The following is a 24,467-nucleotide window of genomic DNA, read 5'->3' as shown; positions in this document are numbered from 1 at the left end:
GAGGAAAGGCAGAGACAATTTTGAGATTGGGATTTTTCAAAGCTGGTAGCAGCCCTTTCAATCCAGAAGAGACAAACAATGAAGGTGCCAGGCTGCTGTCTGAAATGTCCAGATGTTGACATGATTTGGTATACTGAACTGCTAGGGAACTGCAGGGGTTCGGAAGCAGAGGCGCATGGAAAGGCTTGATAGGTTTGAGTTGCCAATCCCTTACTTGGCCATACCAAAACCCAGCTTTTTAAATAGAGGATCACTAGTGATGTGATGGCCAGAAACAGTTATTACTTAAAAAAAAAAGATCTTGTGTACTATTTTGGCCCCAACCACTACGCCAGCACAATAAGCATTTCTCCAGGACAGGAATCTGGTGTGTGTGTGTGTATACAAACACACACACCAGATTCCTGTCCTGGAGAAATGCTTATTGTGCTGGCGTACAGGATATATATACACACATACGTATATATATAGAGCACTATTTTGCCCTCTTGTTAGCCAAGCTACTATATGGCTACCAGATTTCACACTTGAATTTATTTAATAAAATACTGGTCTTTAGCACATTTCTTTCTAATTACTGAGAATCAGATGGACTCAGTTTTTTGTATTTGCTAGTATTTTGTGTTTGTGGTATTTGTAATGCATGTTAATGACGCTTTATGATTTCTATAGTTTTAAGACTCTTTGATGTACCCAACAAGCAGCCAGTAAATTTAAATATATACAAGCTGAGGGTCTGCACGGAATCATGGGAGGGAAAAGCAATTTGGACACAAACACACGATTCCTCTTCTAGGATCCCCTACATTTCAGGGGGTTGTTGGATCCCCAAGCATCGAGAATAAATCCACGTTTTCAAGATTCATCAGGGCGCGCCAGCACAGGCTCAGAGGTGAACATCAGTTTGAGTTTCTCAAAAGCCTCTGCGCAAGCAGGGGACCATTTAAGCGGGGCGCCTGGTTTCGTAGCATCAAAACCCTTCCCTTTGGTCTTTAGCAACTCAGTCAGGGGAAGGGCAATTTGCGCGAAATTCTGGATGAAATTTCTGTAAAAATTGGCAAATCCGAGGAACATTTGCAATTGTTTGCGGGTCCTGGGGGGCTCCCAGTCAAGCACTGCCTGAATTTTAGCAGGGTCCATTTCAACCTTCCCCCCAGAGATGCGGTATCCCAAAAAGTCAATGCATGTCTTGTGGAATTCACATTTTGACAGCTTAGCAAACAAGTGGTGTTCATAAAGTCGCTTAAGGACCTGGCGCACCAATTTAATATGCGACTGGAGGTCCTGAGAGTACAGCAACACATCATCAAGGTAAAGGACCACTCCTTTGAATAGAAACTCATGTAGGACCTCATTGATTAGGTTCATGAAGACCCCCGGAGCCCCTTGAAGGCCGAAGGGCATAACGAGGTACTCAAACTGCCCCAAAGGGGTATTAAATGCAGTCTTACTTTCATCCCCCTCCCGGATGCGCACACGGAAATATGCATCCCGGAGGTCAAGTTTCGAGAAGATCTTGCCCTTGGTGGCCTCAGCTACCAAGTCCTTAATTAATGGGAGGGGGTAAGCATTGGACAAAGAAACAGCGTTCAAACCCCTATAGTCAGTGCACAACCTAAGCCCCCCGTCCTTCTTCTTTCGGAAAAGTACAGGCGCGGCGAAAGGGGAGGAAGCCGGGCGAATGAAACCTCGGGCTAGGTTTTTATCAATAAAGTTCCGCAGTTCGACTTTTTCAGCCGGCCCCATCGCATAAATTTTACCTTTGGGTAATTTACAGTCAGGCAAAAGTTCAATAGCACAGTCAGTCGAGCGATGAGGGGGCAATTCGTTAGCTTCCTCTTCGCCAAACACCTTTGCCAAGTCTCTATACTCTCGAGGCAAAGAAGCTAACTCTTCCGGTTGCAAAGTGCCGCAGGGGAACTGTGTGGTCGGCTGGTCCCCCCACGAATCCACCCAGCAGTGATCCACACACTTAGCCGACACAAATTTGACAACCCCTTCTTCCCACAAGATGTAAGGGTCATGGGTAAACAACCAGGGACTCCCCAGTACTAAGTCGAACTGCGATTTAGGGGTGACAATGAAGGACCTGGATTCCCAATGATCTCCCGCCCCCAACCGCAAAGCCATAGTCTCGTGCGTACAAGGTTCCATGGGTGCCCCATCCATCTGAGTAAAAATGATGGGGGACTTCAAGGGGACTATCCCCGCTTCCAGTGCAACTAACACTCTAGGGCTGATGAGATCCCTCCCACACCCAGAATCAATCAACGCTCTTACCCTAACGTGGGTTCCTAGGAGCGGATTCATTAAGGAGACAGTCACGAAAAATAGGGAAGGGGTTTCTCTCACCACCTTGGGCGCAGCATTAGAATGGCCTTGTCGTTTTGCGCCTCTCACAACAGGCCGTTTTCGTTTTCCGCCGGTTCAGCCACCAGCTCTTCTTCAGACTCGGTGGCAGCCGGTTCATTTTCCCCCGAACCTTGGGCTGCCTGCAGAGCTTTGGAGAAACGCGGTTTAGCCATCCCCTTCTTCCCCGACAGCGGTGTCTTCGGGCTTGGGGTAGGCGGCTTGTCTTTGACTTGACGGCTGCCACAATCCACAGCGAAATGCCCCTTCTCCCCGCACTTGAGACAGAGCCCCATCTTCATCCGTAGTTCCCTTGCCGATTCCGACAGGCGTTGAGTCTTGGGTTTAGAGGCACCGACAGCGGCGGGTCTGTTGGTCGTAGCAGCCAGGTCGAGTTTGATGGTGGTGAGCCGGTCTTCTGCATTTTCAGCTTCTTGGGTCCAGGCCATCAGGGAGACAGGGTTGACAGTTTTCAGAACCGTTTCTCGGATTTCTGCGTTGAGACCCAAGCGATACATCTCAGCCAATATATGATCAGGGTAGTCTCGGAGCTTAGCTGCTTGCTTGTGGAATTCCAGAGTGTACTCGCGAACCGACTTCTTGTTCTGGCGGTAGGTCCGGAGGAACGCTTTAGCTCTTTGACTCGCGTTGACATCTTCGAATCTCGCCCTCAGCGCCCACATGAATGCTCGCAAATTCAAAAGTTCCGGACCGCGGTCGTTGTGCAGTCCAACATACCATGTGGCGGCGTCTCCTTTCAGTCTTGCCGAGATGACATCAATGAGACCAGCTTCATTTCGGAACAGGTGTCGACTCTCTTCTACGAATTTATGCACCCTCACCGTGAAGAAAGCGAGTTCATCCGGGTTGCCGTCGAAGGTAGCCTCCAGCAGATCCTTGGGTCTGGGTCGTGGAGGCCTCACCAACGGGCCCAGCTGCCCCGGAGCTCCCCTGGGAGGGAAACCCGGTACAACCGGTGGCCCTGCTGGTATTGGCCTCAGCGGCGGCGGCAGACCCGGCACCGGCGGACCCCCTGGCATCGGCGGCTGCGCAGGCACTGGCGGAGGCGGTCTCACCGGCTGCTGGACAGGTACCTGCTGCGCGGGAACTCCCGGTGCTTGTAGCGGCTGAGCAGGCATCGGCGGCGCGGGAAATCCCGGTGCAGGAGCAACTTGTAACTGCGCGGCGTGTGCGTCCAGGAAATTGGCCATTCTAACGTCCAACATTCCCGGCAGGCCTTCCATCACATCCTGGAATGCCCGCATTAAGTCTCTCACCGAGTCTTCCAGTTCTGCTAGACGTTCCCCGGTAGTTTCCTCCGGGATGGGGTCCCGAGGGCGGTAGTCCGGGGGTGGGTCATAGTCCTCTTCCGTTTGGAAGGCTCCGGTGCCCTCCTCATCTTCTGCGTGACCACGCGGTCCCGACGGCTCGAACATCCACTCCTCGAGGTCCTGCTTGGGGCTCCCCTTCTCCGAGGTAGACCCAGGTTCCGGGAACAATCCCTTGTCAAACAGACTCTCACGTAATCCGCTCCCCCGACGGGAGTACACCTCACGGGTGCCTTGGGTGTTGTACATAGTCCAATCATCCTGCTGGTGAGTCTTCCGCGGACCCCATTGCGAAGGGGTCGGAGGCGGCCAAGACAGATGTGCAGGCAGGCGGGGAATCGTTCCTCCCACGGCACCCTCCATCGAGGCTGCCGTCGTGAACACCAGAGACGCGGAGGTTTGTGGGACCGATCCCGAGTCCCCCTCCGTGTTAGGTAGATTTCCCTCAATTCCGCTCATGATCTTGTCAGATTCGGAACGATAGGAAAAGGGAGTTCTAACAATATGTTGGATCCCCAAGCATCGAGAATAAATCCACGTTTTCAAGAAAAGCAAAATTTATTTCAAAGCGTTGAAGACATACTCAAACACGTTCTTTGTTAGAACTGGGGATACACAGTTAGGTCAAGCATAATAAAGGAACTTCAAATAGATACAGATCCAATGAATTGCTTTCCCGCTGGCGGGCTAATGAAACGGTTGCGCGCCCAGTACGTGGGAACCAGGCAGGACATCAGACAAAACACAGGTGGCAGTACTCATGGGAAAATCAATAGGCAAGCATTACAGCATCTTCTCCCCCACACAACCTCCAGCAGTTATCTTACGCATTCCAAAGCAGGAGCAGGATGATAGAAACCAAGCCGGGTGTAACAGGGAAAGGATATGTACACAGAGGTCACAGAAAACAGAATGGCAGCTTGCTGACAGGGGTTGGGCAGTCTGATTTGCCCTCCATTCTTCTAAGTGACGGCTGCTCTCAATAATTCTCCCTTCCTGGCTCTTTGCAGCCATGACCAGGGCAGTTTTTGTTTATTCCCCCCCCCCTTTTTTGGCTAATTTACAAAGTCATTTTTTTCTGCATACCTGGAGAATCCCAGGCATATAGAAACCCCTGTCTTATCTGCAGGTAGACCTATTATGCTGTTTTCATTATTGACACACAGGCAGCCAGTTCACAATTAGATAAGGAAAAATAATAGAATTTTAAAATGCTGGTCATCCCCAGGTGCATGGAGAAATGACTAGTTATGTCACAGTATACAGCCACTTTTGGTGTCTCCTCTGTAGTTCCCTCTGGAGAAAAAAAATATCGAGTCACTGATTCGTATGTGATCTGTTGGACTCTACTAGGAGTTTATAAGAGCCTTCAGATTATTAGTTTCCCCCATCTGCTGCTTTCCCTCCAGTCCCTTGCCTTCCTCTTTCCAAGCATCCTTCAGTCCCTCCCCCCCAGCCCCCATTCCACCCTTTGAGCCGTTTTTCTTCCCTCTGCTTTCTGCCCCCAATTATCCTTCTTGTCTTTCCTGTCTGCCTACTCCTTCTTTCCCCAACTCACCTAAAGTTTCAAAACTGCAGCAGCCATTTTGGGTTACCTAGGCAACCACTGCCACCATTGGTGGTGTTGGCTGCAATTGCCTAGGCAATCCATAATGGATATCAAAATCTCATGAGGTAATCTTGTGAGATCTTAGCATTTTAACCCTCTAATTTTACTCTCCTTTTAAAATATAGGCTCTTCTGGTGAGACTTTCTGTATGTGGCCCTATTGTTCAAATTTTTTGATCTGCACTCTGGGACCATGTTCAGAATTAGATACACAGAAGTACCACAAAGTGGCCAGAATGGTAGAGTTAAGATTTAACTGATGTGTCTGATGTAGACAGGGATGCTCATCTCTATCTTTGATTATTCTCTGTATTACAGAAAAATTTGAAGAGCTGCATCTTCCATAGACCTCCTTCCCACACTTCAGTAGTGATCACATCAGCTCTGGTATAATACAAATCAGTTACTGGGTTCAAGTTAAGATCCTGGTTATATCCTACAAAGCCCTTCATGGCTTTGGACCCACTTGTCTGCAATACCACCCATCCTACTATGCTCTGCCACAACAGGTCCCTCTGAGCAAAGCCTTCTGAAGGTACCACCCTGCAAACAGGTGAGAAAACAGCAAAGCATTCTGAGAGGTGACTCCCACCTTGTGGAATGGCCTGCCTGAGGTGGGCAGGAAGGCCCCCACATTTCTATCATTCTGTAGATTGTGTAAAACAGAATGGTTCGGTAGGGCATTTTTATAAAAGGAATAGAGTGATAATACAAGAGAATGGTTCAGAACGGCACTTTTTATAAAAAGAACAGGATTGCAGTCCACTACATTGTGTACCGTATGTATTATCTAACTACACTATAATCTTTTCTCTTTATTATTAATAGTATGTCATACTTTTGAACTATGGTGCTGGAGAAGACTCTTGAGAGTCCCTTGGACTGCAAGAAGATCAAATCAGTCAATCCTAAAAGAAATCAACCCTGACTGTTCCCTGGAAGGCCAGATAATGAAACTGAAGCTCAAATACTTTGGCCACCAAATGAGAGGGGAGCACTCACTGGAAAAGACCCTGATGCTTGGAAAGATTGAAGGTCAAAGAAGACGGGGACGGCAAAGGATGAGATGGTTAGACAGTGTCATCGATGCAACGAACATAAAACTGAGCAAACTTCAGAGGACGGCGGAAGACAGGAAGGCCTGGCGTGAACTGGTCCATGGGGTTGCGAAGAGTCGGACTCGACTGTGCGACTCAACAACAACAACATACTTTATACTGTTTTCTGTTTCCATTGCTTTCTAATTTTGTAGCTGTTGCATTGTTCGTCAGATGTCTTATGCTGTCTGATTGCATCGCACTGTTTTTTATATCTTGTAATCTGCCCTGAGTGGCAATGAGAAAGGCGGGCTATAAAAAAGGTAAATAAATTAATAGTTTACTTTGCAGCAGAGAAAATGTGGTATGGACTACAGCCTCATGTATTCCCACACACATAGAACAGTGCCATATTATCAACATGCCAGGTCACTAAGTTTCATTTTTTAAAAATCAGCTTTAATCTTATTTTTCTGAATTCACATGTTATGGAAGTTACATTATACTTCAAGTGTCTGTGTGCTTGCTGGCAACTCCTCACAGAGGTCTAGCCCCATGGCTGAAAGTTCATTTTCACAGCAGGGAAGCGTGTCCCTCTCCTTGTCAGAAGTCTAAAGCCATGATTCTTTAATGACTGTCAAGTTGTGCTTCTGAATATACTGTAGCAGAATCTGTCCTCTTCGGTCTAGGGTCTGAAGCCAGGACCTGAGCCCCTCGACTCCACCCTGGCTTTCCCAGAATTCTTTATCCACATACAGCGACTGCAGCAGCAGGTTTTGTAAGCATCCTGACCTGAGCACAGTCACAGCTGTCTCAGGAAACCTGGCAGGGGAAATTAAACAAGAAATAAAGAGAGTTTTAAAGACAGAATCCCATAAACTGAGGCGTTAGAGCAAGGAGGCGACATACGAACCAGTCCTATTTCAGCTCCCTCAACCATTCAGCTTCATAACTTTTTGATATTTTATGCAAAATTATTCCCAGGCTGAGAAGTTTGCATCGGTGTGCTGAAAACTATCCATCTGGTAAATAAACAACAAAACCCTGTAGCACCTTGGAGACCAACAATTTTACTGTGGCATAAACTTCCATGGACTGGGGCCCAATTTATCTGATGAAGCAGGCCCTAATTCTTGGATGTTTATACTACAATAAAATGGTTAGTTTTTAGGCAGGGCCTATGGGGGGCATTTGGCTTGGCCCTCACATTTATTGAGGGCCTCAAATCTAGACTTTTAATGTTATCTGCAAATGAGATTATACATACAGTCGCAGAGATACACTGACAGGACTGAAAGAATACATTTATCATACATCTTTAAACATGTGCCCCCTTTACCGAGCCACCCCGCCTTGAAACATTTAAAATATACCACAATTTTTGTAACCCGGTTTTGGCATTTCTTCATTTTTTAAAATATACCGGGAGCCTCAACAATGGAAACGGCCCAGGCCTCTCTCAACCTCTGAGAAACCCTGTCTTTAGGAGTCTGATGTTTTCCCTTTTCCTACAATAGAATTTCATACAACTGCCATCTTGAATTTAACATGTTAGTTCTTGGGTTAAGGGCATTTCCAGCCCAAAGTCTTGAAACTGACATGTGCAGATTGAGAGGAGGCTATCTCCCTTCCTTGACACACACACATACACATGCTTCAAGGACAGACCAAAAGGTAATGACCCTTTGGGGGCAATCTTCCCCCAAGATGCTATTGAAAGAACGTACACACAGGTGCCAGTGCAGAGCTTCCCATCAGATGTTCCTTCAGATTTAAAAAAAAGGAATAGCATGTCATCTACTTTTCTGTCTCTGGGACCAAGAGGGCAGCAGTCTCCAAAGCGAGCCTACGTGTAGTGGAGGCAGGACTGGTTAACTGTCCAAAGGTCCCAAGCAGTGTTCCCTCTAAGCTGAGTTAGTGTGAGCTAGCTCACAGTTGTTTAGCCTCCGGCTCACACATTTTTGCCTACACTCAGGAAGGACGGCTCCAGAGCAAACGAATTTATGCAGTAGCCAATTCGCTCCCTCACAACTGTAATGCTAGTAGCTCACAAAGTAGCATTTTTGCTCACAAGACTCCACACGGCTTAGAGGGAGCATTGGTCCCAGGCAGCCACTCAGGTCTCCAAAATGGCAGAGCGGGTGGCGATGCGGAAGGAGACGAGAGGCACGTCTTGGGCCTGTCATGGCCTTCTGCACCAGAGCCCTCGCCACCTGGAGTCGGGGGTGGGGGCTTGCTGTTTATCCCACCTTGGGCCCCCCAGGGCCAGCGTGGAAAGCAGATGTTTCAAGTAGCTCCGAGCTAGGAAGAGTGGGAACGCCTGAGAACAGACACCAGCGAATCCCATTCATTCACCTTCTGTTTTCTGTTTCCATGAGATGTTTATTGGAAGAAGTCTCCTAACCAAATACGTGCGTTTAGCTATACCAAATAATATCTCCAGAGGACGGGAGGGGGAAGAAGTGTCATTGGCAATGAAACTCCCGTACTTTCTTCTAAGAACGCTTCTTACCCATCGATGCCTTGCAGCAATCTGAAGTTGACTTTGGCTTCTGGGTGGAGAGGCCTGCCTGCGTTGTCAATAAATACTAAGCGAGAAGGCTTACTCCTCCGAATCTAGAAAAGAAGGGTAAACAGGGAGCCTCGTAAAAGTTCCAGGAGTTTTAATGAGAGCATGGCTTGCAAGACTGGGGAGTAAACAGCAACATTATGCCGCTGTAGCCCACATCAATGTCCCTTTTGGTATACTATGAGTATAAAGCATATACTTTACCAGCATCTGGCTTCAAGCCCATACCCATGATGTGGTCAATTTGTATCATTTTGGGGTGGGGGGGAGGAATGAAAAACGCTCTTTCATGACTAATGGAATAGTATTATGGGATGACAATGATTGGGAACAGCATACCAAGATATGAACCAAGGCTAGCTCAGAGGGGTTTCGGCATTTCTCATGAAGCAATTCTTGAACGCAGGGCTCAGAAGGATCTGGCTGAAAGCCACAGCAGTATCGATCCAGGCGGTCATGGACCTGTGGGTGATGTGGTATATTCAGAGGCATCAGAAATCCATCATACCAAACAATGACCCTTCATGTGTCCAAAATCAATATTTTGTGGTGGCTAAGGCCCAGACAAAACATGGCACTTTCACACACACTGGACAATGCACTTTCAATTCACTTTCAGGGCACTTTAGTGATCATTTGCAAGTGGATTTGGCATTGCACATAATAAAATCCAGTTGTAAAGTGCATTCAAGTGGATTGAAAGTATTTAGCATGGGTGAAAGTGATTCGTATCTAGTACTAAATACTGTGTGAGAAGTCCTCCAATTGGGCAAATAGCACCCTGGGGCCGTTTCTGGTCAGGAAAACCATGCAAGGAAGAGCCTGAAGCCTCCTCCCTCCATGCCGCAGTCCCATCCAAACCTGGCTTGTAGCTACACAGTGGGGCTATTGGAGGCTCTGCCTCCTTCCTTAAAGGGCCAGCCCCCTTCCTTAAAGGCCCCCCCTGCTTCTCCCAGAAAGCTTTTGAGAAGAAGCAGGGGTGGCGCAGGCCACTCTCCCTCCCCTCCTGCAAGGTTTAAAGGGCCTTTCAAGCTGATCAGTGGGGAACACGTGGCCCGTCGATCAGCTGGAGAGCCCTTTAAATCTTGCAGGAGGGGAGGGAGAGCAGCCCACACTGCCCCCTTCATTATGGCAAATAATTTATTTATTTATTTATTTTATTATATTTATACCCCGCCCTCCCCACGAATGGGCTCAGGGCGGCTCACATAGAGCACAAAGTGCATACAGTATACAAACATTAAAACAGATTAAAATCGATTTCAATGGATGCACATATAAAACTCCTAACATCTTGCGTAGCAGAGGGAAAGGCTAGGGTAATGGAAAGATGTTGCCCAACCCCCCGGTGGTCTCTCTCTCTATAGAGGAGCGGTGGTGGAAGTGGCCGTGGCGGCTCCTACTCGTAAACCTGGTGGAAGAGCTCCGTCTTACAGGCCCTGCGGAACTGCACAAGGTCTTGCAGGGCCCTGATCTCCTCCGGGAGCTCATTCCACCAGGTAGGAGCCGCCACTGAAAAAGACCTGGCCCTTGTTGCAACAAACTTGGCCTCCTTAGGGCCCGGGGTCACCAGCCGGTGTTGTGACCCCGACTGAAGTGCTCTTTGGGGAATATTTGCCCCACAAGCAACAAAATCCTGGCTATGGGCCTGAAAACTGCACACACACACACACCCCCGATGGTGCTTCAGAACATAACTGTTGGCCCACCTGGTGGACATAACTTCTAATTCAGGCCTTAGTGATCACTTTAGGTTACTCATTGGAGACGGTTCCCTTCTGCTATGTGAGGAATCTTCCATCGGAAGAAAACTTCTTCCCGACTCCTTTGACCAATAGAAAGACTTCCTATGCAATTCAAGTCTGAATAGTCTGGAACAACCGCACCGGAGCAATTGTAGGGGAAAAAAGACTCAGTGAGACTCAGAAAAACCCAGAAGGTGAGCAGATTGTACAATGTTATGTGGAAAGCCCCCCCCCCGCAGTTTGGAAGCTCGATGTGGGGAGGGGGAACCCCACTGCCATCCCCCGTCAAACACGTTTTACAGATTTTTAAGCACTTAGAAAAACCTGCAGATTGCCTTGATCTGGATAGCCCAGGCAAGCCTGATCTCGTCAGATCTCGGACGCTAAGCAGGGCCGACTCTGGCAAGTACTTGGAAGGGAGACCTCCAAGGAATACCAAGGCCGGGATGCAGAGGCAGACAATAACAAGCCATCTCTCTGAAATGTCCAAGCCCCACTAGGGGTCACCCGAAGTCAACCATGACCTCCAAGCACACACGGACACATACAAACAAAATACAAAAAAATGTAAAAACATTAAAAGAAGAAAAACCCGCAAATCTGCTCACCTGAGACAATGGTGGGATGAGCATACAGATGGAAGCCTCTGGTGTCTCCATCACACCATTTGGGCCTTCCCACCTCACAATTCACGTTCTTAGCCACCACGCCAGCAAACTGGCAGGTTTCTGGGTTTGATTTCCTGACACACGAAAGTGCAGCTATTTCTCTAAGGAAAGCTGAGCTGATATTCTCATCATTTCAGCAGATGGTGTGTCAACAGACTATCTAAATGTGTGAGAGTTGGCAGTCATTTGACTATGTCTCTGCTTTCTCACCTTCTGGGGTTGCCAGGGAAAATAATGACACATTGCAAAAGATGTCGGAGAGCCTCTATTACACACCAAAATGACTGCTCCTTCAACTCTCCTGGGTTTTTTTAGATTGGATAGGACAGGGATGAGGGCAGAGGAGGATCACTGAAACCCAAGCCTTAGGTAAGAGCAGCTACCCACATGGAACACCTGCATTGGGGTGGGGTAGGGGGGGTGACATTCTGTGTCATTTAACATGATAATAATTTCTCAGTATATGACATGAGTGGGATTCTCGAGGAATTCGTCTTTGTAACTTTTAAAAACCCAGCATGTTTCTGGGCCTCATTACTGTACAGAAATCTGTGGACAGCAGGCTAACTCTAACACAAGGTCCGAAAGTATGGCTTCAGATTTATCAGAGCAATCCTAAAGAGAGGCCCTGGTCACACGGCAAAGTTGCCGCGGGAGAGGCACGGATGGTGGGCGGATTATCCGGGGGCGATCACACCCCAACATCTGGGAAGTGGAGCGCACCGGTGGCTTACCGCCAACAATGCGCCTTTAAAAACCTCAAGGTACTAGTAAACGTTTGCCACGGGCTGCCTCCAGACACCCGTGGTGTGATCGCGCCAGCGTGCAGCATCCCCCTCCGGTCCCTCATTTACCTGCCAGCACCGCGGGAAGGACCCGTGGTGTGCCGCCGGCGCGTCTGATCGTGTAATCGCGCATCAAACTGCGCCGGGGCAACTAGCCACGCCCCCCCGCGATATCCAGCCTGTGTGACCGGGGCCAGAGTTATGCTATGTCCACTTGAAGTCAATCAGCTTACAAAGGTGTAACTCTGCTGGGGGTTGCACTGCATGTTTCTCGAACAGGAACTTCCTACCTTATACACAGCGAACAAATTTTGAACTCTGGAAGAGATTCCTGAGCAATTGGAAATGCAGCACAGGCATCAGCTACTCTAAGGAAATGAAAGTCCCATTAAGGGAACACAAGCCTTTTGGTGTGCCAAAAGTTATCATAATAGAATAGCTGTTGCAGCTATTGTCTTTGTACACTGGAAGCTAGAAGTACTGACATGAAGCATTCACTTTTCTGGAAGAAAAACGTATTCCTCGTTGCCTTCCAACACAGAATTCCCCATGTATCCCTTCATCTCTACTACCCTAGTACCTGCCAGAAATGGCAGATTGACACACATACACACAGCAAGAAACAATCTTTGTTAGTGGAATAATCTAACCCTAACCTTTCCCCAACTATATCAGATCCAGATTGCTAAATACCAAGGCAACCCTGCTCCCTGATCACTGTATGTTTACTCTGAAACAAGCTCCATGAGGGTCAGAAAAGCTCATTCCTAGATAAGTATATTTGGGTCTACCATCTTAACATTCCTCACATTTCATGTATCACTTTGCACCTACAGGATGGCTCCTAGAATAATTTCCACATGAAATTATATGTGAACCATTCCTTGCATTCAAAAGTACGGATACCATCAGCTAGACCCTGGACAGGTACAGTTCACAGTATTGCCTTCAAACAGGTTAGAACAACTGCACTTTTTCATGTATGTGCACCCACATAAATATTTCCAGGTGCCAGTCCAACGATCAACAACACAGTCAGCACTCTTGAAAAGTGACTCTTTGCCACTTATCTTAAAGTAGTGGACTGTCTGGAATTTTGGGAACATGAGGCTACGTTTCCTTTTGGTGCCCTTAGTATACAGGTTTAATGCTTCAGTTGGCTTATGATGCATAACTGTATACTTTTATTCTTACACTCACTCTTTAGTATTGAAGTTTTATTGACTGATTGTGTGTACCTGAATTTGTGCCTTTTGTCTCTGCACTGTAGTAGGCATTGTTCTCACTGATGCCCTTGTTTGATACGATGCTAGAGTGTTCAGCATTCATTGTAACTCTGATTCTTATACTAATAAAATATTTGAAAGCAAAAAAAAAAGAGTGGCTCTTTGGCCATTTGCTTTGTTTACTTACTTAATGCTACGTTTCTCATGCATGTGGACATTTTTTTAATGAAAAGGCATTCAATGCATTTCATAAACAACAAGATAAACCACTTGTATCATCGTTAATTTTTTTAAAAAGATGATTTTTTCACTGCACTGCAACATATACACTCCTATCCCAGGGGTCATTTTGTAGAAAAAGAGGTGCAGGAGCTCATTAGCATAACTCATTAGCATAACTTATTTGAATATGCCACACACCCTGACATCACCGGAAGTGTGTCAGAAGGCAACACCCACCGCTCAGGCTCCACTGGACTGTTTTGGATTGCCAGCTATTGGGGGGGAAGGAACATTCAGATCTGTCCTCGCAGAGGAGGGAGAGCTTGTACCTGAATAAAACTTGGTCTTAAAGGTGCCACTGGACTGTTTTGGGCCAGGGGGCCGGAATGGCTCTGCAACTTACCTGGCTGCTTCTTGCTCTGACTGAGGGTTGCTGGGAGCAGGGGGTGGGGCTTGTTGCATGTGCCCACCCCCTGGGCTCTTTACTGCCGGAGCTCCGCTCCTGTGCGCTCCTGCAGAAAATGACCCCTGCCTATCCCACAAGGCAGATCTGCATGCAGAAGTGTCCTATTATGTCTGGTTGTAGGTCCAGATCTTCCATACCGTATGCTCATTTTGGCCCCACTGATCTAGTTGGAGACATGTTTTCAACGTGAATGGAATGTGCATAAGTGTATTGCATGCATCTGTAAGGAAAAATAGATCTAGAAGTGTGCGTGCTTTGCATATGGGTATACAGGTGTGGAAAAAACAACAACAGGCTGCAATCCTAAAAAAAACTGTCCTGGAAGTAAGCCCCCTTGAATGACAGTATTAATGAATGGTATGATTCACAGTTATATTTATTATAACTGCAGAATAAATCAGGAGGGAGGTCTGGATGTTCAGCACACAATCACACATCAGCAGCAGTAAAATGTCAAATGGAAACTGTGGCTTTTTGAGTTGCCAGATGTTTTAGATTAAGCGCTAGAAACAGCCTCCGCTCCATCAACTTTAACGACCGTGCAATAATTGGGCCTAAACCATTTGGCATCTTAGAGGATCAAAAGATCACAGCCTTAAAACTTTTTTTTTCTATCTGTGACGGAAGTTTCAACTATGCAAGTACCAACAACAGCAATTGAATTGATCACCTGACACAAAAGTAAAGGACACAAGTCCTTCCTTAGGCTGTATATGCACTGCAAATGCCATTAGAATCAGAGAGGGTTGCAATATATGAATGCTTTTAAAGTGTGTTCACAGCACACTACACTCGCTCTCCTGATGACTTTTCTTGGCAGCCAACCCTTATTCCTATGGAGCGCTGCCTGCAGAGTGATTGGAATGATATCAGTGAATCAAGCTGGGATTTGTTTTTGTTTTAAATCTACAGTAGTACCTCTCTGTGAGGTTTGGGGAGTTCTATGATGAATATCAATCAGTGCTGCTGGCCTTTGAGACGCTGTATGAAACATCCATATATTAAGGAAGCTGCAAATAATACAGTTATGGGAAAGGCCTTATAATAACATTTAATAGCGGGAAAGCTATCTCATCTCTGTGGAATGTAATTTCTAAGCCATTCCGTAAAATGGTTGATTCTTAGCATGAATAAACCACTTGGAGGGCCAATTCATACAGGCAAAATCTCCTCCACCAAATGTATCCAGAGTAGGGTTGCCAAGTATTACCTTTCGCTGGAGTAGGGGACTCACGGCTCTTTCCTGGAGCGCAAGTGACGTGATCACGCTGGGCATGCTGGGGGAGGCGGGGCCACGACCATCCGAGGGAAAACCATAGAGTTTTCCCTCGGATGACCATGGTCCCACCCCCAGCGTGCCCGGCATGGTCGCGTAACTTCCGGGTGACGTGCACGTCACGTACTTTGGGGATGGGGTTCCCCCGGGGCCCGATCCGGCAGCGGCGTGGAACGGGCCTCTCGGGCGGGGGTTTCCCTGCCCCCCGGGGGGACGTGGCAAGCCTAATCCAGAGCCATCTGGAGTCATATGATCACATGGAGTGGAAGGAACTTCCACGATGGTGGAAGAATTTGTTCTAGTGAACCATTGGCATGGCGTGCTGGATGTGATGGGCTGTATCTGTGCCCAGTCTGGTTCTCATGGAAATGTTTCCATCTGAACTTACACAAGGTAGAGAGTGATCATTTATTTTATTTATTTATATTTCGATTTATAGCCCGCTCTCCCCACAAAAGCAGGCTCAGGGCGGGTCATCATGTGGGGGAAAACACAGGCAAACGTGTTCTGATGGACTGCACTTTTAAAAGTGCTATGTAAACAGATAAAGGACTGTGAAGGGTTAATTCTTCACAGAACCAGAGAGCCTTGAGTGTCAGGCTGCTTCAAGAGATCTGATTGGTTAGCATCAGCTGAGCAAAGAAAGACTTCTGAACTGGATGCTGAGGAGAAAATCAGTCAGATTTCAGTGCTAGCTGAGAAGAATCAAGTACTGACAGTTTTGGATTTCAGCCCTGACTGAGAGCAGTTTTAACACAGACAGGAGAATTGGGGGAAAGTTGGAAAGGAAGTTTGGGAAGTAGGCGAAGACTCCCATTCAGGCGAAGGAAAAGGCATAGATCTTCTAGAGAAATAAGAAAATCCCCTACCCAGTCCAACAGGGAGTTAGTTCTGAAGAGTGGAGAGATCCCTGGTCTGGTGTGGTTAGAAACTGTCTTTAGAGACCTTAAGAGTCAGTTACAAACTCAAGACAAGTATTGGTGTTTCAAGAGAAGGTGTTTGGGTACTGGAAAGAGTCTACCAGCCTTTTGGAAACCAAAAGAGTCAGTGAATGCTCAAAGAAAGTGTACTGAAGTGTTTGGGGAAAACACTGGAACAAAAGCCTCTCAACATAAAGACTTAAGTCACTGTGAAAAGCTTAAGAAACTCTCATTAGACTGAAATACAAGAACTAAAGTCTGTGCATGCACTGGTTTTACCTTAGAAATTTCAACCTCTGATTTCACTTGAACTTTACCCACTATGTTGAATAAAATATTCTGTTAATTTGGAATATAAAAACGTCTCGAGTGCCATTAAAGTTAAAGGGGGCTCACAATCCTTCCCTCAGGTTTCTCGGCTGAGCAAACAGCCAAAATATACTATGACAGAGTGGGACAGCCAGAGTTCTTCAGCAAAGAAAAAAACATATCACTAGGGTGGCTCAGTCAGTAAAGGGAAAGAAAAATGGAGTGAAAATCTTGCCTCTGAGGAAGGGAAGTGGATGGGGCTGTCATATGTGTGTTGAACTGATCTCTAGAAGCTTACTTGGACTAAATCATTCTCATTTCATTTTTTCTTGGTCCAACCTCTCTAAAGGGCTTTTTCAAAGGGCCATTTTGAACACACGTTGCAACACACCTATATTACCAGATGTTTTAGATCATGCTCAACACCTGTGTTGCCAGATGTTTTAGATCATGCTCTGTTGCTTCAGCACACAGTCTTTGACATTTACAGTGTCATACCTAAGCAGCATTTTATACCTTCTATGCTCAATGAACTTACAAGAGTGTAACTCTGCTTAGGATGGCACTGTCAGAAGCCTGGAACGGAAGAAAATGCTCAGAAATGGAAATCTGACACCACTAATGCAAATGTCTTGAATTTTTGACCTGTGAAAATTAATGTTCTTCTGGAACTGCACATTTTGGGTATGGCTGTATATTTGTATGTTTTTAAATGCCCTGCCTCTCTCTGCCAGTCCTTATCAAGCCTCTACTTGGCTTCTTCAATTCCTTCTTGTTCTGGTCTTGCCAAGACCCCAACACACTGACTGATAGCTCCCTGAGAACAGGAGCCCAACAGCTTAGAAAGCACTATGGTTTTCTAAAACTCTGAATCCCAGCACCCATAACCCAACATCCATTCATCCCTGGGAATGTTATTCATCCCTGGGAATGTTATTCACGTTATGCGAAGACAGATTTCTTTTTTTAATAGGAAAAGGGAAATTGTGATTCTTTTCCTATACAAATTTAATTTCCTACTGGTGCTAAACTGGAATTTGAAGGGTTGCCAAAGAAGGATTTTAGTTTTTATATACTGAGACCAGCTCCCGCTTCCACATTACAGACTATTTTTGACGCCCTCACAGATTTTACAACCAGCTTGTGATGCAGCTGGTGACTGGCTGGCTGGGCAAGGGCTTGCTGTTAGCAAGAAAGAGATTTTGCTTGTGTTAAATTTTCTGATATATGTTATCAGAGTGATATACAACTTACTAACTGATGTGTCAGGTTTAGTTTTCAGGATTCATAAACCAACAGTGTAAAAATATGTTTGATTTAGATATTTTATCTAAGCGCTAAGCAACAAAATGTCCTCTATTTCTACTTTTAAAAAAATCTGGGCCAAACCTACCCCTCTCCTATCTCTTCTATATTGTTATTGTTTACTGGGGGATACGCGGAAAATCAAGAAGAAAAGGGATTTCTGGAACCCCTTCTACCTGTAGAAGAAAGTCAAAGAGTGCCAACTTGGACCATTCTGAGTGCTGGACAGTTAGGCATGGGGCTTTCCCAAGAGAAGTTCTAGAACCTTCCATACCACACCGTTGCTTCAGTAACTCCTGATATTGTTGCCATCCCAGAGCAAAGGAGTTCTGGTCATTGTTGGAATCATTCAGGTGCTGTATATCAGGTGCCCACCATACAATGGGTCTGGTTTCCCCACTGGTATATTTGTAGGGCAGCAGGTGACTGTCAAACTTCCTGGCCACCATAGGCAGGCTCCGATGCAGTCCCAACACCCTGTCCAAGTGAAAAGCCAGAACCTCATAGAGGTCACTGGACCTTTTGATCAAGCCACATAGCTCATTCAAACAGAGTCTTTGTGGGTCATGTGTAAAGGCATTTTGGCTGGATGAAAGGGCGACTCTCAATATTTGCCCATGGGCAGGGATTCTTGCTTTGTTTACAACTGCAGCGTTAGCCAGAAACTTCATCTTCTGCACATCATCAAAAGTGAACCAAGGCAAGATCTTCTCACCAAACCTCAATCTACCTTCATGTTTTCTAGGAAGACCTCTGTCTTGCGGCTCTTTGCACCATTCCGATTTCTGTAGCTCCTTGGTTTTTCTGGCCCAAAAATGCCTTTCTGGAGTATGAGAGGGAGTATTATCCATCAGTCCCTGAGTGCCTGTCATGCTCTGGAAGAACTGCCTGTCTGAGATAATAGCTTTGATTAAACTGGAGGATTGGTGTTCCGTGCCAGCTGTCTGCACATCTGGTTTGCATTGCTCCTGTGGTATAGCTCGCAGGCCTGCTGAAGAGTTCTTCTGATATAAAAGAGCTCCCCTCTTTCCATAATAATGTGAAGAAAGGGAAACGGGGGCCTTCTGTGATTTCCACTCTACCCCCTTCTTTGTACAAGGATAGAAGCGACAGCCATTCCCTGCACTTCTGAAGGGGCCATCAAGTTCTCTTTTGTTTCCATGCTTAGTTTTGAGGAGATAGTCTTGGCATCGTGGTCCTCTGCTCTGTCCAGAACATTTTCCAGCAGGGTTTTGTTTCTGAATCTGCCCTTTGTACTTTCTCTTTGCTTTCATCGCCTTACGTCTGCCCCGGTTGCCGGGCTTGCTCTTTTGCTTCCAAGCAGAGTTGGAATTCGATGGGCTTTGTCTCCGCTGAGGACTGGGCCATTTCCTATGGCTGAAGCGCCATGATTGCCGGGCAACAGAAGTAGTCAAGTTCATCCACAGACACTTGGACTGGACACTTTTGTCAGCCATAGACAGATACTGGCTATCTGACCCCTTGTAGCTGCTCAACGATGGCGGAGGGTAGCTAGTAAGAGCAATCACAGATAAGGCAAGCAAGCAGCAGCATCCCGTGACACGTGACCTCTTCAGCCTCATTCTGTACCACCATCTGTGGGCCTGTGGAATTAGAAAGGAAGCTTTATTCACCAGGGCATGCTAGGGATGGCTTTGCTGATACAGACAATGTGCACAAGCATAGTGGTTCCCCAAAGGCTAATGCACCACTTCAGTTCTATAGAGAAAGTTCACATTGAACAACAGATTCTGGTTTTACATTATTCAGTTAGGGAGGAACTAATGGGCTGGCAAGCACTCTCCTTCTCCCCCACACATAGAAATTAATCATATCCACTTTTTACAGCAAACCACAATTTTCACCAGGCCACAAACTGTGGCTTGTTTGCTTCTCTCCAAAAACAGGTTTCGATCCAGGATTAAACCATATTTTGCAATCATGGTTTACAGAGAACCAAATGAGTTGCAGGTTGTGGTTTCCAACTTATTTACAAACTGTGAAACAACATGTGTGCAGATGTCTTTGCCTCTCAGAGCTTCCACTTTCTATTTTGATTTTCTCTTTCTACTCTAACTCCCCTATATGCATTCTAGGGTTGCCAAGCCATCACCTGACGCCCCTGGGAGCATTCGAGGCAGGGCAAGAGGTGGAAATTACATCACATGACACATAAGTGTTGCTTATAAGTGAAAACCTGGATGTGATGTCAGTGTGTCAGGTGACACTTTGGAAATGTCCTCAAACTCTGTGGTAATATAGAGTTTGAGGGAAATTCCAGAATGTTGCCTGGTGTGATAATGTCACACAGCAGCTGCAGGGAATGGCTTTTAAAAAATAAAGGAGAGCAGGGGTCATTTCGGGGGGGGAACGCGGGGGAACACAGTTCCCCCGGGTGAGGTACAGGGGGGCGGGGCACATGACGAAGCCCCGCCCCCTGCTTCCGGCTGCCCCGCTTCCGGCCCTCATTCAGCCAGAAGGAGGCAGGAGAAGAGGGAGGGTAAGTTGCTTCCTCCCTGCCTCCCCCACCCCTGCCTGCCTGGGGCCAGGGAGGGCCTTGGCGGGGCGTCCTTGCACTCCAGCCGGCCTTGCAGGTCCACTCGGCAGTGGAGCTGCAAGGCTGCCGGCAGCGGCCGGGACCGTTGGGGGCAGGGTGTGTGGCCTTATGACACACTTCCGGTGATGTCAGGGGGTGAGGCATATGCTAATGAGTTATGCTAATGAGTTCCCCTAGCTCTTTTTCTACGAAACGACCCCTGAAGGAGAGCCTAAATGTGCTCAGAACCCCACCACAGGGGAGGAAGGGCCTTTCCCTCCCAGCTGTTTTCCCTTGTGGAAACAGCACTGGGGAGAGTTATTTTCCCATTCTTGCTGCTCTGCGTGCATAGAATACTCCACGTGCAACAGCAAAAATGGGGAAATAACTCCCTCCCCCAGAGCTGTTTCTACATAGGAAAATGGCTTGGCAGGAGCCCTTCCTCACCCTGTGATAGTGTTCTAATCCTGTTTGGGGCTCTCCTTTATCTTTTTAAAGACATCCCCCACAGCTGCTGTGTGGCTGTGGGGAACCCTTAAAAACTTGAACATGTAGTTTGGCTCTATGCGAAAAGATGCCAAAAGAGTCAGAGAGAAAAGCAGACAGGCACTGCTGGGAGTGGCTGAAGTACCGTTTGCATGGGTGCACGTGCAGGAACTCCCTCTCTGGGACTTTATGTGAGGTAGCAGAACTCTTTGGCTCCCCCCCCCATGCTCTTACCTCCAAACCAAACTAAGCTGAAAGCACTAGCTCTTGGCTCTTATCTCCAACATAACAACAAAAAAACCCAAACAAACACCATCTGTGTTTTCAACACTCTTCTCTCTTCAAGAGACAGGGGGATGCATTCTGCACCAGAAGCCATGTATGTGGTGGTCTACGGAGTAACATAAATCACAAAGGCGTGTTCCTGGCTGAGAAGCCAGAGAGGGAGAGAGCACCAAGAGGAATGAATAATGGGATTAATACATGTACTTGGGTTTCATTTGAATTCAGCAAAAGACATCACTCCTCTTCCCAGCACTGCTAGACCCAGAAGGTACAGCACAGCAGGCATTTAGGGTGGTTATTTGTGCCTGATACCTAAAATGCAATTGTGAAGGGCTGAGATTTCCACAAATAAATCTACCTACACTCTGGGACAAGCTTACCTGATTGCCATGGAGACCATCGCTCTGACGCCACTTATTGAATACCTGAGGAGTAAGTCATAAAAGAATACCCCGGCCAACAGTAACTCTGTATTTCTGCTTCTGTAACCAAGTGGTTACAGAAGTTAAGTGGCTCAAGTGGTTAAGATGCTGAACTGCAGGCTGTGGAAGGTCGGTAGTTCAGCAGTTCGAGACCCGAGTGCGCCGCATGACGGAATGAGCTCCCGTCTCTAGTTCCAGCTCCTGCCAACCTAGCAGTTCGAAAGCAAGAAATTGCAAGTAGATAAATAGGTACCACTTCGGTGGGAAGGTAACAGCGTTCCGTGTGCCTTGGTGTTTAGTCATGCCGGCCACACGACCACGGAAACATCTTCGGACCGCGCTGGCTCTTCGGCTTTGAAACGGAGATGAGCACCGCAACCCTAGAGTCGGACTTGACTGGCTTTCGAGCAAGGGAAACCTTTGCCTTTACCTTTCACCATGTACCAAAGCATCCCGTAGGCTGAAGCATAAGACTGCCCTCCAGTGGGAAACCAGCAGGGAAATACAAACGAAAAGAACCCTGGTTTCGTATTTCTATAGATACCCAAACCTACACACACTTTGGGCTACCCCCACAAAGGGATTATTTATGTATGCAGCAGGCAAAGAAAACAAGAACTCCCAGCACTAAGAAGCATGGCTATTGATAACATTTTGGAGTCTGATAGTGGTTCAAGTGCTTAAAACATTTCATACCCATTATCTCAGTAATCCTCACAGCAAAGAGAGCGGATAATGGATCCACACGGTGGTGTCTGCTTTGCTCCGTACCATTCCTGTATTGCAGATGCAGGCTGCAGCTGAAAGATACCAGCTCAACTTCAGGACACCTAGTCACCTGACCTGAATGGCTCAGGCTAGTCTGATCTTATCAGATCTCAGAAGCTAAGCAGGGTTAGCCCTGGTTAGTACTTGGGTGAGAGACCAGCGTCCAGGGTTGCTACACAGAGGCAGGCAATGGCAAACCACCTCTGTTCATCTCTTGCCTCGAAAACCCTACCCGGTTGCCATAGGAGGTCTGTGACTTGACAACACTTTCCACCACTAGTGATTCATAGCTGAAGCAACATATGCATCAGGAACTCGGCGGTTCACAGCTTTGTGTCTTTGCCAGGGGTCATTTCCTGCGGGAGCGCACAGGAGCCGAGCTCCGGCAGTAAGGAGCTCAGGGGGCGGGCACATGCAACAAGCCCCGCCCCCTGCTCCCAGCAGCCCTCATTCGGGCCACGAGGAGCAAGAAGCAGCCAGGTAAGTTGCAGAGGCCCCCCCCCAGCCCGCCTTCAGGTACAAGCTCTCCCTCCTCTGTGAGGGCAGATCTGCACGTCCCCCCCCCAATAGCTAGCAATCCAGAACAGTCCAGTGGAGCCTGCCTGAGTGGTGGGTGTTGCCTTCTGACACACTTCCGGTGATGTCAGGGGTGTGTGGCATATGCAAATAAGTTATGCTAATGAGTTATGCTAATGAGCTCCTGCACCTCTTTTTCTACGAAATGACCCCTGGTCTTTGCCCACTGTACTGATTCTCTCTGGCTCTGCAGCCAACAACCTTCAAGGAAGTCAGAAATGACACACAGACCATTCCAATGCCTCATGTGGTAATAGACACAAGACACAAATGAACTTTAGATGACCTGCACACAGAGAACCACTCAGCAGGCTTTGAGGAAAGAAATTTGAGGGAAGAGGATTTTGCAGTACCAGTAACTAAGAGTGTGTCCTTGGCAAACATGAGCTTTGCCTAACATTGCCCACCAGATCAAAAGATAGAGGAGGATTATAAAATGATGAATGAATTAAAGATAGCAGGTAGACAAAAACACTGTGTCGTAATAGGTGATTTTAACTACCCACACATTGATTGGGTCAATATGTGTTCTAGTCGAGAAAAAGAGATTGAGTTTCTAGACACTCTAAATGACTGTGCTATGGAGCAGATGGTCACGGAACCTACCAGGGGAGAGGCGATTCTTGATTTGGTCCTACGATCCTAGAAGCTCAAAAAATATATATATTCTGCAGGTTAGGAAAGGCACAAACAGGTATAGGAAAAAGCCTGCATGGTTAACAAACAAAGTAATGGAAGCTGTAAAAGGTAAACAGGATTCCTTTAAGCAGTGGAAAACTAGTCACAGTGAGGCTGATAAAATGGAACACAGGCTATAGCAAATAAAATGCAAGTTTGTGGTCAGGCAGGCAAAAAGGGAATATGAGGAGCATATAGCAAAAAACGTAAAAACCAACAATAAAACTTTCTTCAAATACATTAGAAGCAGGAAACCAGCCAGGGAGGCAGTGGGGCCCTTGGATGACCAAGGGGTAAAAGGAGTATTGAAGGATGATAGGGAAATGGCTGAGAAGCTGAATGCATTTTTACCTCTGTCTTCACTGTGGGAGATGAGAAGTGCTTGCCCACTCCACAACCGCTGATTTCAGGCGGGGTGTTGAAAGACCTGAGTCAGATTGAGGTGACGAGAGAGGAGGTCCTAAAACTGATAGACAACTTAAAAACTGATAAATCACCAGGCCCAGATGGCATACATCCGAGAGTTCTGAAAGAACTCAAATGTGAACTTGTAGATCTCCTGACAAAGATATGTAATCTTTCCTTAAAATCTGCCTCCATTCCTGAGGATTGGAAGGTAGCTAATGTCACTCCCATCTTTAAAAAGGGTTCCAGAGGAGATCCGGGAAATTACAGGCCAGTCAGTCTGACATCGATACCGGGTAAATTGGTGGAAACCATTATTAAGGAAAGAATGAGTAGGCACACAGATGAACAAAACCTATTGAGGCAGACTCAGCATAGGTTCTGTAAGGGAAGATCTTGTCTCACTAACCTGTTAGTGTTCTTTGAGGGGGTGAACAAACATGTGGACAAGGGGGATCCAATAGATATTGTTTACCTTGACTTCCAGAAAACTTTTGA

The 24,467-nt window shown here is 46.9% G+C and overlaps 1 protein-coding gene across 1 annotated transcript; it reads right to left on the bottom strand.

Annotated features, from left to right (window-relative positions):
- Positions 1-6,845: 6,845 nt before the first annotated feature.
- Positions 6,846-21,520, bottom strand: FAM198A (family with sequence similarity 198 member A). The gene is made up of 5 exons (XM_015412425.1): positions 21,501-21,520; positions 17,990-19,409; positions 9,231-9,353; positions 8,835-8,938; positions 6,846-7,144 (listed from the first exon to the last, which is right to left on the bottom strand). The coding sequence occupies exons 1-5, from the start codon at positions 21,518-21,520 to the stop codon at positions 6,934-6,936; spliced, it is 1,878 nt and encodes a 625-aa protein (XP_015267911.1). The 3' UTR covers positions 6,846-6,933.
- Positions 21,521-24,467: the final 2,947 nt, after the last annotated feature.

This window comes from Gekko japonicus, unplaced genomic scaffold (assembly GCF_001447785.1).
Source record: "Gekko japonicus isolate JY-2015 unplaced genomic scaffold, Gekko_japonicus_V1.1 scaffold785, whole genome shotgun sequence".
NCBI lineage: Eukaryota > Metazoa > Chordata > Lepidosauria > Squamata > Gekkonidae > Gekko > Gekko japonicus.
Note: the sequence above shows the minus strand (reverse complement) of the source record. Positions and strands in the feature narration are given on the sequence as shown.

Excerpts from the sequence above, each read along its gene's own strand:
- FAM198A (XM_015412425.1), bottom strand. The coding sequence starts at position 21,520 with ATGGTCTCCATGGCAATCAG. Across the intron at positions 9,354-17,989 it reads TCTTTGACTTTCTTCTACAG|GTCCATGACCGCCTGGATCG; the intron begins GTAGAAGGGGTT and ends CATCACCCACAG. Across the intron at positions 7,145-8,834 it reads TTGCTGCAAGGCATCGATGG|GTTTCCTGAGACAGCTGTGA; the intron begins GTAAGAAGCGTT and ends TTCCCCTGCCAG.